Source organism: Capricornis sumatraensis, chromosome 14 (assembly GCF_032405125.1).
Source record: "Capricornis sumatraensis isolate serow.1 chromosome 14, serow.2, whole genome shotgun sequence".
NCBI classification, from domain to species: domain Eukaryota; kingdom Metazoa; phylum Chordata; class Mammalia; order Artiodactyla; family Bovidae; genus Capricornis; species Capricornis sumatraensis.
The window spans coordinates 33,667,341-33,683,403 of record NC_091082.1 but is presented as its reverse complement, the minus strand read 5'-3'; the positions used below and the strand labels follow the sequence as shown (position 1 = coordinate 33,683,403).

Here is a 16,063-nt window from a genome sequence, read left to right as displayed (position 1 = left end):
AAAAACTTCGTTCCTCAACCCTTTTAAAGATATTGCTCCATAGTCTTTCCTCGTGAGCTGCGGTCTTCTCTAGAGACAAAGAGCATGGCTGGCCGAGCCTCCTAAGCCGAGGAAGAATTCCTCAGTAGCAATGGCAGCCAATTGGGGGAGCGGGGCGGCCTCAACCTAACCCGGGGCGGGGCCTCGGGGGCGGAGCTTCGGCGGGGCGGCCGCTTTAGAGCCGCAAAGTTTGGCTGTGGCGGCAAATGGGCTTGGGCGGCTCCTTGGCGGGTGGCGGCGGTGGCCGTAGCGGTTCCTCCTGGCCCTGTTAATGTCGGGGCCAGGCCCGGGGAGGATGGCGCCCTAGAGCCCGGCCTTTCCTGGGGGTAGGGGCGGGAGGGGACGGGGTGGGGACCGGCCATGTCGGAGGTGACCCGAAGTCTGCTGCAGCGCTGGGGCGCCAGTTTTAGGAGAGGCGCCGACTTCGACTCTTGGGGCCAGCTGGTGGAGGCGATAGACGAGTATCAGATGTGAGTGACTAACCGCGGGAGCGGGCCAGACCGGCTCCAGTCGGCCGCCTCCCCCCTTCTTTCTGTCGGTGTCTCTCATCACTGTATCTGTAGCCAAGGCTTCTCAGGGTGGGGCCCCGCAGGCACTGGGGCTGAGATCTCACTGGCTCTGGAGACAACGGTCCGCTCTCTGGGGTTTTTCGCCCTCCGCGGGGCCAGTTCCAGTGCAACAGGTAGCCCTTCTTTCCCGGGGCGCCGGCCCATTCAGGCTACTACTGAGTTCCTGGCCACCGTCTCCCGGGTCCCCCGCTCCGCAGTTTCCTTTTCCCCTCTCCTCCTCTCTCACGTTGCCGCCCCTCAGTTTCTCTTTTAGAATCTCTTAGGAATACTTCTGTGTTCTCCGCCCACGTTCCAGGGATGAGTGGCCTTGCTCTGTGTACAGTGCCTTCCTCCTCCCCCGTGTAGGACAGGAGGGAACGGGTGGCGATTGAGGGGAGGGGGTGCCCCCGGGAAGCATAGAGACCGGAGGTCTCATCAGCCGAAAGAAGGATCCCCTCTCGCGCTCCTTCTCCACCCCTCTTTCTGGGGAGCCTTGTTTTCCCAATTCACCTCGAATCCGTTTCGGTTTCTAGGACTGTTATTTGCTAGGCTGGGTGAGTCCCACCCGCCCCTCGCTCGGTTGCTCTGGGTGGAGTCCGCGCAGGATGTGAACAGAAGAGAGCAAAATGTGAATTAATAGACCACGCACAGGAGCCACCACTCCCTCGTCGGGTCCCTCCTCCTTTTCCTGTGTATAATGTATAGCCGCCGGGTACAAGTGAGCACCAGGTTCTTTTGATCTCCCCAAGTCCAGTTTCTTTCCTTTTCTGGTTTCCTCCCCAAACTTCAGGGATGTTTTTAAAATTATAAGGCCAGGTTTGCGTATATAGAAAACCTTGCTTGGTTTCTTGCACATTTTACTGAACTGCCTGCTAAAATGCTGTTGTTTGCAAACTGTTGACATTAATTACCTCTTGGTTTAAAGTAAGTTATTGTTTGAAACCATGTGCTAGTAAAACATTTTTTTTTTCCTTCTCAAACGTCTTTTGGAAAGAATACAGGGTTGGTCCTTGAAAGATATAAATCCTGTATTTTTCTACAGTGGTTACTTGTTTTTATCTGACCATTAAGGTAATTTAAATGCGTAAGTGTTTTTAAAGATTTTTTTCTTAATGTGAACCGTTTTGAAAATCTTTATTGAATTTGTTAAAATATTGCTTCTGTTTTGGTTTCTTGGCTGCCAGGCATGTGGGGGTCCAGCTCCCCAATCAGGGATTGAACTCCCACCACCTGTATTGGAAGGCGGACGTTTTAGCTACTGGACCAGAGAAATCCTGCATAGATGTTTTCTATCTCCCTTACTGACATTGAATTGCCTGCCATTTTTCAAAAGCCCTGAAAACCACCATGCTTTGGGCCATTTTGCCATGTGTGATAACTTCTGGCTTTTGTTTCACAGTTTCACTTGATTTCATTTACTCTTGCAACTGCTCAGTAAGAATATTATTATTCTCATTTTACAAGTGAGGAAACTGAAGCTCAGGTTAATGGAATTACCTGGAGTCACACAACTATAGTACCAAGGTCTGGGTTTTTTTTGTTTTTTTTAATTTCAAATCCAGTCTGCTCTTCTGTGTAGCGTTTAAGACATTTTGTTAAACAAATGTTTTGATACGTAAGTGAATTGGAATTATTAGAAGACTTCCTTCATTACCAGAGAATGTATCCTTCCATTCTGTAGTCAATTAGTGAGCACCGGGCATCCTCATTCTATGTTAACTGAACTTGCAGAGCCTGAAATCTAAAGCTGCCTTTTACTTGTGATGGTGGGACCTCGGCAGCTGTTGGCACTCAGCAGCAGACCTTACAATGGAAAGTGAAGAATACCATGTCCAATTGAAGTTACAAAGGAAAATTGAATATGCAAGCTGTTTAGCTGGAATTTCTGAAAACATCTCAGTAAGGGAGTAATAGGCACAGACAAATCTGTTGTTGAACCTCAGTGACTAACCTTGAACGTCATGATTCAAAGTAATTCTCAAATTATCATAAAAACCACCAATGTCAAATTTGAATAGAAATGTGTCATAATTGGCTTAAACTTTGTAAACATACAGGCCACATATAAAATGAAGTTGAATTTAAGATTGATATACTCACAAATTTGAAGGCCAGATGTCTTTTTTATTTGAATTATCTGTGAGAAAAGCTGCCGAAAAAGAGATTTGAGAGCCACTAAATGATTTGAAAAAGAATGGACAGGATTTAGGTGCTGACTAGATACTGAGAGAAGGAGGAGGCGTCTGGGAGAACTGGCCTTTCTGATGGGGAAGCCAGCAGTGTTTTTACAACCCTACAACATACAGGAGTGTGTTCATGGGATGTTGATGTTGAGGGAGGGAATAAGCATGTTTGTACTTATTGTAAGGTAAGAATATCACAGCTTGAACAGTTTCATCACTCAGCAAGTGAGAGCTAAGCATATAGACATGAATAACATTTGATCTCCACCCTCACAGTACTGAGTCTAATGGAGGATTTTAAAACAAATGGGTATTTCTGTCACGGAAGTATGAAAAGAGTAAGTGCTACCACTGTCCTTGCTGTTTCCTGAAGCCTGCTTCTGCCTCAGTCCATTTGTCCTTTTTCTGGAACACTCCCTGTTGTCTGTTCGGGTTGTTGGATCACCTCCTTCAGGTCTTTGTCCAAATATTGTCTTCCCTGTGAGACCCTCTCTGGCCACCCTATTTAAAACTGCCGGGTTAAAAGGGGGGGGGGGGTGGGTGGACTGAATTGGGAGACAGATCGACATGTATAAACTGTTTAATACTGTGTATAGAATAGACAACTAATGAGAACCTACTGTAGAGCACCGGGAATTCTACTCAATGCTCTGCAGTGACCTAAGTGGGAAGGAAATCCAAAAGAGAGGATATGTGTAGACATAACAGCTGATTCACTTTGCTGTACATCATAAACTAGCTTAGCATTGTAAAGCAAGTATACTCCAATAGAAATTAAATAAAATTGCTCGGTTAAGTCTGCTATCCACTCCCACTCCCTCTTACCTCAGTCTTGCAAATCCAACCCCCTAATCTTGGTTTTTTCCATAATATTTACCACCATTTAAAATACAATATACTTGTTGTATTCATTTGGTTTGTTGTCTCCCTCTCCACTTGGATGTAAGGTCTTTGGGGACAGAAAATAGGGGGAGTTGTCTCTTTTGTTCTCTACTGTATGGTTAGTGTCCCAAGTAGTAGTAGGCTGCTACGTGTGTGTTAGTCGCTCAGTCGTGACCAACTCTGCAGTCCCATGGACTGTACCCCACCAGGCTGCTCTGTGCATGGAATTCTCCAGGCAAGAATACTGGAGTGGGTTGCATTTCCTTCTCTTATCTAGATATTATGTAATTGTTGTATTCTAGTGAATGGATTGATTCAGAGAGTATGCTGTGGAAGCATTGAGGAGGAGATGCCACGATAATATTGGAAAATCTAAACAAATTATGTCACAACTAAAATTGCTCCCCCAAATATGCATGGTCAATTAGAAACAACTCTTATCTAGCAGGTTACCTCTTTCAGCAGCCTTGGGGTGGGTACCTGCCCCCTAACTTAGGGTAGAGTGGTATGGACTCTCTTTTCCCTATTTCATAGAATCAGTCTTAAGCTATTGATCCAGCGCATGGATGCTCAATAAATATTTGTAAAATGAATGGCTGAGTTTGAAGATTGGATAATAGCTATTAATCATCTTTACTAGGTCTGATATCAGCACCTCTCAAGTTGTGGTCCCAGATCTTTGCTGGTCTGCAAACTGTTATTGGTATGCAGTAAGATAAGTAAAGAAATTGGGATTTAAGATTTAGAAACTTTATTGCAGTTTGACATCTTCATGATAGTTTTTATTTTATTTTATAAAAGCACTAGGCTAGAACAGATGGGGGGGGGGCGGGCTCGTCCTTCACTCTAGTTTGAGAAGAACTGTCATAGATTGCTGTGGGACTCTGGGTCACTTGTTTATGTTCGTTAAGTGTATTTAAAACTTCCCCTTGAGAATAGTCCTGTATTAACTGTAGGTACCCTTGTAAACTGAGGTTATTCTCTAGAGAAGAACAGTTGGTAGGTTTCTCACCTTTACTAATAGAATGTCAACTCTTTTACCTGCTCTTCTGATACCTAGAGCATGTGGGTTTTTCCTCAGTGGACAGATTTATGTCTCATTTTGTCTTAAAATGGTGCAGTCGTTTATGGGTTCGGCTTTTTTGCCTAGGTTTTTAAAAAAGTTTTTTAAAATAACTTTATTGAGGTTTAATTTATCTATAGTGAAATTCACCATTTTACAATTCAGTGAATTTTTAGTAAATTTACCAAGTTGCACAACCATCACTACAATCAAGTTTTACAGCATTCCATCACCCCACAAAGATCTCTTCACATTTGCAGTCATCCCATATTCCCACTCTAGTCCCAGGGAACTGTTAATCTACATTCTGTCTCTAAAGATGAAATGATCTTTTCTGGACATTTTATGTAAATTGAATCCTATCATCTGTATGTGGCTCCTTTGATTTAGCATCCTATGTTTGAGTTTCATCCATGTTGTTGCATGTATCAGTCTTTTGTTCCTTGTTACTGGTGAGTAACATTGCTTTGTATGGATATACCATATTTTGTGTATCCATTCACTAATCGATGGACATTTGAATTCTTTCTAGTTTTTTAATACTGCTGTGATGGACATTTGAATTCTTTCTAGTTTTTTAATACTGCTGTGAACATTTACATGCAAGTCCTTGTGTGCACGTGTATTTTCATTCTTCTTAGGTAGATACCCACGGAGTGGAATTGCTGGCTCATATGGTAAATTTATGTCTAATTTTAAAAAGGAAACTGCCAAATGGTTGATCAAACTGGGTGTACCATTTTACATTTCTACCACCAATATATGAAAGTTCCTGTTTATCCACTTTGGCAGCATTTGTTATCATGTGGCTGCCCTCTGATTATAGCCATTCTAGTGCGTATATAGTGTATTTCACTGGTTTAATTTGCCTTTCTGTTAACAATTAATGATTCTGAGCATCTTTTCTTTGAAGCTTATTTTCCTTGTAAATCTTGTTTGTAAAATGTCTTCAAACCTTTTGCCTGTCTTTCAATTGAGTTGTCTTTTCCCTATTGAGTTAGAAGGGTTTTTTGGTATATTCTGGATGTAAGTCCTTCATCAGATAGGATATATGATTTGCAAATATTTCCTATAGTCTTTCTTCTGACAGTGACCTGCTTAGGTTAACAGTCACTATTGGCATATTGTGTGGGCGTGTGTGTGTGTGCTAAGTTGCTTCAATTGTGTCTGATTCTGGGTGACCCTGCGGACTACAGCCCACCAGGCTCCTCTGTCCATGGGATTCTCCAAGCAAATGGAGCTAGTCAAATAAAGAAACTGCCACACTATAGCTGCCCTGAATTCAGGGATGTACGGTTGACATTGTTAAGTGTAGACTGTGATTCCTAAAGAGAACTATACGTAGATGGTAGATTAGCAAGAATTAGAAAGTAAATGAAGTACTGTATGGGACAAGTATGGCTTTGTCTATTTCTAATTATACTTACTCCTGCTTAAAATCTGCAAAAGAGTGGGTCTGGGAATGACATTTTAGGAAAAATATTCTGGGATTTCCAGTTTGGGAGGAAAAGAAACAAATGGATGGAAACATTTTAAGTAACATAGTAGAGCTATCCTGGTAAATGTTATGATTTCATGTAGGAGTTTCTTGGGTTTTGATGAGAAGAATGTGGACCTTGCATAGACTGAACAGAGGTCATCAAGTGAACTTGATGCCTGATCTTTAAAGATACGATTACATAGAGTAGAACTTCCATCTAAGGCTTTTTGGAAACATGGTGAACTTCTTTTGCTGTGGCTTGGTAGGAAATCCAGCACATGCACCTCTTGTGTCCCTGCCTCCGTTCCCCACCTGGGATAGTATAGTATGCTTGGGAATTGTAGTTTCAAATTCTTTAGCCAGTTATAAAATGTTTCACCAAAAAAGTCCTTTTGGTTCTTTGGTTCCCCCACCCCCTGCTGCCCCACACATTTTAAAAATAAAAATAAATAAATAACATGAGATTTATCACTGTGAGGTTGTACAATTTGGTAGATTTTAGTCTATTCATAGCATCACCACTATCTAATTCCAGAGCATTTCCATCACCCTCATAAGAAACCCTTTACCTGAAATGGGTCACTGCAAGTTCTCTCCTTTCCCAAGCCCCTGACAACCACTAAGCTGCTTTATATCTCTATGGATTTACCCATTCTGGATATTTCATGCAAATGGAATCAGGTAATACATGATTGTTTACATCTGACTTCTCTCATTTAGTTTAATGTTTCTAAGGTTCATTCATGTTGTAGAATGTATTAGTATTTTATTCTTTATGGTCAAATAATATTCCTTTGAATGTGTGCACCACATTTTGTTTATCTGGGGAATTTGCACTTTTTGGCTATTGTGCAAAATGCTGCTGCTGTGAACATTTATGTACTCTGTGTGTGTGTGTGTGTGTGTGTGTGTGTGTGTGTGTGTGTGTGTGAACATGTTTTCTGTCCTCTTGGGAATATATATAGGATTTTGAAACTGCTGGGTTATATGGTAACTCTGAGTTTAACTTTTTGAGGAGCTGCCAGATTGTTTTCCACAATGACTGTACCATTTTACTTTCCTTACTTCAGTGTAAGGATTCTAGTTTCCACATCCTTGACAACACACATTGTAAGTTTTCCCCCCTCTTTTAAAAGTTATACCCATCCTGGTGGGTGTGTAGTGGTATCTCATTGTGGTTTTGATTTGTATTTCTATAATGATATTATATTCATGTGCTTATTGGCCACTTTTGTATCTTTTTGGAGAAAATGTCTGTCAGTCAAATCCTTTACTCATTTTTAAATTTAGTTATTTGTCTTTTTATTGTTTAGCTGTAAGCAACACTCCTTTGGTTTTTGGTATCTCAGAAATAGCTCTGGATCTTTATTGTTGAGCTTAGACTTGTAACACAGATCTGTCCTTGAAAATTCATCCAAGACTAGCTGCTGTTTATAAGTATGATGATAACTGGACAAACAATGATTTCCATGTCTGATCGGTAGGGAATTTTCTTTATTTGCCTTGAAAGATATGTTCAAAAGTATAATTTGATAGAGTATCATCACTTTGTTACAGCTGTAATTTAAACTAGTCTTATCAGCAAATTAATGATAGACTGATAAAATATCTCTGGTCAGTACTATTATTGGTGTTCACTGGAAGTGTTTAAGCTGAATCTGGACAACTGCTGTTGGTTTATTATAGAAGAAAATCGTGTACAGAAGAAAGTTGAATTAGATGTCATTTGAAATTCTTTCCAGCTCTATGATTCTCTTTTTATGGTCTCGAGCTGAAATTTATCCCAGTGAAATGGTTTGAAAAGTATTGTATCTTATTTTCATTGTTACATGAAGTTAGATTCTAATGATAGTGTAGATTTATACTTTGAAAACAGAAGAAAAGTGTTATTGTACTTCACTGTTTTTTAAGATTTAAATTGTTTTACCTTCTACTTGAAATACTTTGCTGTCCTTGCCTTCTAAAGAATGTTTGTTTCTTCTTACAGATTAGCAAGACACCTACAAAAAGAGGCCCAAGCTCAACACAATAATTCTGAATTCACAGAAGAACAAAAGGTACCATAAAATAATCTCTAGATACATCAGATTCCAAGTGAAAAAGGGTCTGTCTTTTGAGTCCATTAAGCAAAAACAAACAACAAAAGCCATTATACTTAAGTACAAAGAATGATACTGATCATGCTTTGCTGATCATTAAGTAATCAGAGATACCACATGATTTACCATGCAGTGAATTTCTCACTTAATGAATTTCTTTTCTCAGCCATTTAGACTTTAACTTTAGTGGAGACCATCCATTCTTTGGTTGGGAGGAGGGGGCACCAGAGACTGGAGTGAGATTGTGAGTAATTGCATCCCGCCTCTTAACTCTGAACTCCCTTAACTGTTTTTCCAGCTCCTCTCAAAACAGACAAAAACCAAACAAGCCACCACTGAAAAAAATTAGTTCAAGAAAAAATTTGGCATGAGTCCATCAACAAAGTAAATGCATAAAGTTTCAAAATGTTTCAAGAGTATCCTTTCTCCTTGAGCTAAAATTTTAATGTGTCAAATTGATTCCCTGTACTGCTAAAGACTGAAAAATGGGATATCTTAAGAAGCTTTACTTTAACAGAATGAGAAGAAATGGGAGGAAACAATCCATATTTTCTCCTAGTTCAAGGGGTCCAATATTAAGTCAGATTTTAATCTCACAGATAATGAAAAAAATTGATGTCAGTTTTCCTCTTATTAAGAAAAGACATTGTGAAAACTATGGCAACTTAATTTGCTTTTATCCTTTTTTTGTACAAGGAGTGGGAATGACTCTTTGAACACTTCTTAGGCTTGTACTTATTTGATTCTTCTTTTTAAGAGTTTGAAAAGAAAAAAATCCCAAAGATTAGGGTCAGTCATATTTCTTACACAGGTTAGTATGTTTGCATTTAAAACTATTTAGAGTCTGTGTTATCTAATGTATTTTTATTTTGTATTTTGAAAAGAAATAGAACTTTAAAAATTTTAAAGTGTAGTTTTCTTTTTTCCTTAATAATTGCTAGTATCGCTGATAGATAGATGGCATTACCAACTCAATGGACATGAGTTTGAGTAAACTCTGGGAGTTGGTGATGGACAGGGAGGCCTGGTGTGCTGCAGTCCATGGGGTTGCAAAGAGTCGGACACAACTGAGCAACTGAACTGACTGATGATAGATTTAGGAGACTTAGGATTTTAGCCCAGGAAAATAATTAGCTCAGAGGAAATACTTGGTTTGCAAAAGTAAAGGGAAAAGGACTATATGCTTTATCACATCCAAGATTTGTGATATCTGTCTAGGAATGACTAGGATGTGATCGACTGACATCACAGAATTAAGGGTTGAACATCTACATTTTGAAACAATCTCAACTATCTGAATATGTAACTTTAACAGCTAACAATGCATGTTATGAATATGGAATCAAAATGAAAGCTTTGGTAATAAAAAAGTTTGACAGCCATGTTTTAATCACCTGTTTCCCTCAAGTTACTTACATGCCTCATCTCCAACATCTACTGCTTAGGTATAGGATCTAATATGAACTCAAGTATAAAGTGATTTGACCTAAAACATACTACAGTTTTTTTAAAATGTTATCAAGAAATGAGCTTTGGCATATGATGATGATTAGACTAATGAGACAAAATCAGCTTTTTTAAAATTTTCTTTAACTTCCTGAGGCTGAAGCTGGGTGTTTGATAATGCTGTCTGTTTAACTTATAGCTGTTTATGGTAGGTGCCCAGCTGCTCTCTTTTCAGCTTACACAGATCCACCCCCTCCATAAGGCCCAGGAGGCAGCATGACCTAGAGGAATGAGCCTGAAATCTGAAGTGAGAAGACTTGGTCTTGAACCCTGGCTCTGTCTGTGGGCCTTAAATTCCTTGTGTATGAAATGAGGGATAAGATAACCCTAAATGATCTTGAAAACCATCTCTAAATCTTCAAATGACCTCTGCCTTTGAGGTAGTCTGCTCCTCCTCCTTTCCTGGAGACCTTATTTCTGAGGTATTTAGTATTTAAAAACCTGCCTAGGAGGCATATGTGGCTGCCGTTTGTGTCTCCAGAGAGAGCTTGTGCCTGCCTGCCTATTTCTTGGGCTTGGGAGAAGGACCCACCCCCACCCCCCATTACTCTGTACTACATTATGAATATAAGGCAAGTCATTACCTTTAAAAATTTAACTTTCCTTAAAAATACAGATAAAACTTTCACAGTGGGCAAAAAAGGTCACTTTGACATACAGGCTTTATTTAATGTCACTTAAGGAAAAAGTTCCACAGTTTGTTGTGACTGTGTGGATCACAACAAACTGTGGAACATTCTGAAAGAGATGGGAATACCAGAACACCTGACCTGCCTTCTGAGAAATCTGTATGCAGGTCAAGAAGCAACCATTAGAATTGTACATGGAACAACAGACTGGTTCCAAATTGGGAAGAGAGTACATCAAGCCTTTATATTGTCACCCTGCTTATTTAACTTATATGCAGAGTACATCATGAGAAACCCTGGACTGGATGAAGCACAAGCTAGAATCAAGATTGCCGGGAGAAATATCAGTAACCTTAGATACGCAGATGACACCAACCATCCTTACGGCAGAAAGTGAAGAGGAACTGAGGAGCCTCCTGATGAAGAGAAGAGTGAAAAAACTGGCTTAAAACTCAACATTCAAAAAACGAAGATCAGGGCATCCAGTCCCATCACCTCATGGCAAATAGATAGGGAAACAATAGAAACAGTGGCAGACTTTCTTTTCTTGGGCTCCCAAATCACTGCAGATGGTGACTGCAGCCGTGAAATGAAGACACTTGCCCCTTGGAAGAAAAGCTATGACCAACTTAGACAGCATATTAAAAAGCAGAGACATTACTTTGCTGACAAATGTCCGTTTGGTCAAAGGTGTGGTTTTTCCAATAGTCATGTATGAATGTGAGAGTTGTACTGTAAAGAAAGCTGAGCACGGAAGAATTGATGCTTTTGAACTGTGGTGTTGGAGAAGACTGTTGAGAGTCCTTGGATTGCTAGGAGATCCAACCAGTGCATCCTAAAGGAAATCAATTCTGAATATTCATTGGAAGGAGTGATGTTGAAGCTGAAGCTTCCAATACTTTGGCTACCTAATGTGAAGAAATGTCTCATTGGAATAGACCCTGATGCTGGGAAAGATTGAAGGTCGGAGGAGAAGGGGATGACAGAGGATGAGATGGTTGGATGGCATCACCAACTTGATGGACATGAGTTTGAGCAAGCTCCAGGAGTTGGAGATGAACAGGGAAGCCTGGCGTGCTGCAGTCCATAAAGTTTCAGAGTTGGACATGACTGAGTGACTGAACTAACTGAACTGAAGGAAAAAATCAGAGACTCCAAGTTAAAAAATGATTAGAAAACAAAGATTTCCCAGACATTATCTGGAGAATATTGACTCAGAAGAATTGATAGATGTTACATCAACAGAGTTTGTGACTTTCGGGCTTTTAACATGCTAATGTGTATGTTGGATTTTTAAAGAGTTTGGGTAATGGAGTATTTCTTAAATTTGTTTGCTTTTGAAAGCCTCCCTCCTCTTCTCTTTATAATATTTCATTGGGTCTAAAGAACATGTTATGGGAAATTTTGAAACTGACTGTTAGGTCTGCAAAATTACTTGAATGCCAGACCTGGCATGTAACCCAAAGGAGAAGAAACTCAGTTGTGTTTCCTTAAAAGAGAAAAACGGAGAATGTTCCTTACATTAGTCTATGCAAAACTATTCTATATGTTTTCTATTTTGAATTATACTCTTTGTGCTTTTACTATTTTGAATGCATTTGTAGCAGAGACAGATTTTAGAATTATGCCAACCATTCAACAATTTGTGGAACTTTAAAAGAAGATTTTTTTAGAAACCACCTTAAAGTACTTTATGAAACTTTTTACTGTTGCTCACAGTAAGATTTCAAAACTATTTGATGAATAAATGCTTTGTTAGATCTTAGATTATTGATATTTATTTGTATTAAGATGAGAGGAATTATTTTTTTAGAGAGAAACTTATATACTTCTCAGTATTTATTTTAAATGTGAAGAACTCTAAAGCCACACCACTGATCTCTCTTAACTTAATTAGTTGGTGGTAGAAAATCTTCATATGGATTTTCTATGCATAATCTCAAAGATTTCTGGTGGAAAATCAAGTTTATAATTCTTATTTGATCCTCTCTCATGATCAGTTGACTTAGCTTTCATTTCATTTCTTAATAGTTTTGTCATTATAACAACTGGGTTTAGTTGCCAAAAAATAGCTGCCAAAAGCTTTCATTCCATTAAATTCCCTACTTTGGTGTAGTAGATTTTCTTGTGTAAGTTTCTGGACAGAATAGAACATCCTGTCTCATGATGCTTAGAAAGTTTTTCCCTGTTTTGAATCAGATGAGTGGTGATGAGAATTCCAGCACTATATGCTTGTTTTATATTTTATAGGTCTCCCTTTCCGCTGCCTCCTCCCTCGCTTCCTTTCTTCTCTGCCTCCCCCCAGCTAGAGGATAGATGATGGACTGTCTAAATCTAAAAAACTGTCTGGATTGAGACTATGCTCCTTTAACTCTTTGTATTTTTGTAAACTGTTTTTTCCTTAATATGTTTTGGCAAAATTACTGTAGTTCTTTAATTGTTAACTGCTTTTTTCCTTTAATAGCTCTTTTGGAGTTAACCATTCCCCTAGCTAATGACAAAGTAAAACAGCCAGTATTCTGAAAATGACATTTTCCACCTATATACCTTGTTCGACATATGCAATTAATTTGAATGAAATGCTAATTATTTAAATCTTTCTAAGATTAAGTTCACTTACCTTGAATGCTTAGTCCTAATGTATATTAGTCAGGATTTATGTTCTGTGCTTCTTAATAATTTTTCTGAACCGTTTCTTTCTAAGAAAGGTAGAATAATGACAGTAGCAAGCACTTGATTTTGACGTCAATAAATGCTACATTTTAAAAGTCATTGCTAAAAAAAAATAAAAATAATAAAAAAAATAAAAGTCATTGCTGTGGCTGAAAAATGATAGTGTTTCACTCTTTTTTTAATACTGATGTTGGGTGTGGTCCCTTAAAATACTTATGAATAATGCCTATTGGTATTTTGCCATAGTTTCAATAGACTGTAAAAAACTGTTGCTTCTTCTTAACTTGAAGAAATGTTTACATTTAAAATAGGTTATTAGTGGACTTATAGTTGTTAAGCTAGAATATATTTTACCTGAAATGTTAAAAACATCAAATCAAATGGATTGTAAAGAAGGAAAAGGAGTTAACTAATGTTTTAAAGACTTACTCACTGATACATGTCCCTTAATACAGACAGCCCTTTTTCAAAACCATTTTTTTTAAAAGAACGTAAGTGTGACCAAATGATATTAAAATAAGTGTATTGCTTTGTTGTATATATTGCTATTGTATTGAAGACATTGATGTCCGGGACAAGTTGCTTAACCTCTCTTTGGTTTTCACATCTTATAGATGTGAAATGGTTGTATCTCATGCATAGGATTATAGTCAGGATTCAATGAATTAATGTTGGTAAATCACCTAGGAGAATCTGACACTTCGTAAGTGCTCAGTAGGTTTTAGCCATTACTAACTATATTAAAGTCATTTGCTAGTTTTGTCAGATTGGAGTGGTATATATGAACACCACTGATTTAGTGATATTAGATTTTATATAGAAAAGATTGTTGCTGACTCCCCTACAACAGCTCTTTCAGAGGGTAAGTAAATCTGTATCTTGAATCCTTTTACAGCGATTATATTAAATATAATATTAAATATAAAATTTCAGAATAAAATTTGACATTTTCTAAACTCACATTAAGATTAAAGGAAATTTTAAAGATTGTGGAAACAGTTAAATATTGTTACTAGTTCCTTGACCAAGAGTCATATCTTTTGCTCAGTAGTAGTTTGTTTATTTTTGAAAATTTTTTACTGATGTATACTTGATTTACAGTGTTGTGTTAGCTTCTGGTGCACAGCTGAGTGATTCAGTTATACATATATATACATATTCTTTTTTGTTCTCTTTTCCATTGTGGTTTATTGTATGATAGTGAATACAGTTCCTTGTGCTATGCAGTAGGGCTTTACTGTTTATTATAGTACTTTCTGTCTGCTAATCCGTGCTCCTAATTTATCGCTTCCCCTTTCCCTTTTGGTATCCATCAGTTTGTTTTCTTTGTCTGTGAGTCTGCTTCTGTTTTATAAATAAGTTCATTTCTGTCGTATTTTAGATGCCAAATGCAAGTGATATCATATAGTATTTGCTTTCCTCTTCTGACTTACTTCACTTGGTATGATAATCTCTAGGCCTATCCATGTTGCTGCAAATGGCATTTCATTCTTTTTTATGGCTGAGTAGTATTCCTCTGTGTGTGTCTGTGTGTGTGTCTGTGTGTGTGTGTATTTTTTATCCATTCATCTGTCAGTGGACATTTATTTACCTTACTTCATGTCTTGGCTATTATAAATAGTGCTGCTATGAACATTGAGGTGCATGTGTCTTTTCAAATTATAGTTTTCTCTAGATATGTGTTCAGGGGTGGGATTGCTGGATCATATGGCAACCCTATTTTTAGTTTTTTAAGGAACCTCTGTACTGTTTTCCATAGTGGCTGCACTGATTTACATTCCCACTTGCAGTGTAAGAGGGTTCCCTTCTCTCCGTACCCTCTCTAGCATTTGTTATTTGTAGAATTAGTGTTTTATTTTGTGAATTGCTATCCCAGCTATATAATGGCTGTATGATAATCGCCTAGCACTCACTAGCCTGAGTGCTAGATACTAGGACAATACTTGTTACTCCTCTTTGCTCCTCATTTATCTCCTAAAGAAAATTGGCATAAGAGGAAACCACCAAATCTAATTGACTGAACTTTTGCAGGTCATCAGGATGTGTAGAAAAATATCACTTTTCCCCAGAATATTATATTGTGAAGGCATTGCACAGAAAGTTAAGAAATATCTTTTTTTAGAAAGATTTCAAAGTCTTGCTTGTCATATTTAGCTGCCTGCTCTTGTGCATATTTGTTTTTTGGGTCTCCTCCCTTTTCAATTCAACCCTAATCATTCATGTTCTTTTTCTGACTACTGATTACCTGGACAGTTGAAATAGCCTGATCTAATCTTTAGTCTTTGCCCTTCTCTCCTTTACTCTAGGGACACTGTTACCACAACAGTTTTCTTAAAGGGCAAATCTGACAGTCATTCTTCTGTCCAAAAACTATCTGTGTAATTTATTGCTAAAGTAATAACAGATTCATTCCTCAGCTAGTCATAGAAGGTCCCCTTCATAATAACCCCTCCCTCTGCAATCCACACACATTTCACATTTCAAACCTATCTCCCTATTTTCAGTTTGGGACTTTAGACAACTGAACTATGACATTTTTCCAAGTTCTTTAGTTTTAGAAATCCTCCCAGTCACTGGGGCTTGATCCCTAATTTTGATTCCTGTCCTATTTCTTCAGGGCATATTAGCATTTACTTTGCTGATACCTGTAAACCAAGTTCCTCTGTTTTATGTTACAGTGATTTTGTATGTGTTTTATATGTTTAATAGAAACATGAGCTTATTAAAGGCAAGGATTATGCCCTGTCATTTATATCTATTTGATAACTCAGATCTGACTATAAAGTTTGCCACCATTTATCACAAGTATTGATTTTGCTTAGCATTGCTGATAAATTTAATTGAACAAGTTAAGATTGGACTTCAGTCAAAATTAAATTATACCATTGTGCTAACTTTCAGATATTTTTGATTTTAAGTCTTTTAGTTAATATCAGACCTTATGGAGAAGAAGAGAAGGCA

General features: G+C 38.2%; 1 protein-coding gene across 1 annotated transcript in view; it reads left to right on the top strand.

Annotated features, from left to right (window-relative positions):
- Positions 1 to 330: 330 nt before the first annotated feature.
- AIDA (axin interactor, dorsalization associated) overlaps positions 331 to 16,063 on the top strand; it is a 51,440-nt gene continuing 35,707 nt past the window's right edge. Inside the window, exons 1-2 of the mRNA XM_068985933.1 lie at positions 331 to 509; positions 8,183 to 8,252. Coding sequence (XP_068842034.1) covers positions 400 to 509; positions 8,183 to 8,252 — 180 coding nt within the window. The 5' untranslated portion in view covers positions 331 to 399. The remainder of the gene's footprint in view (positions 510 to 8,182; positions 8,253 to 16,063) is intronic.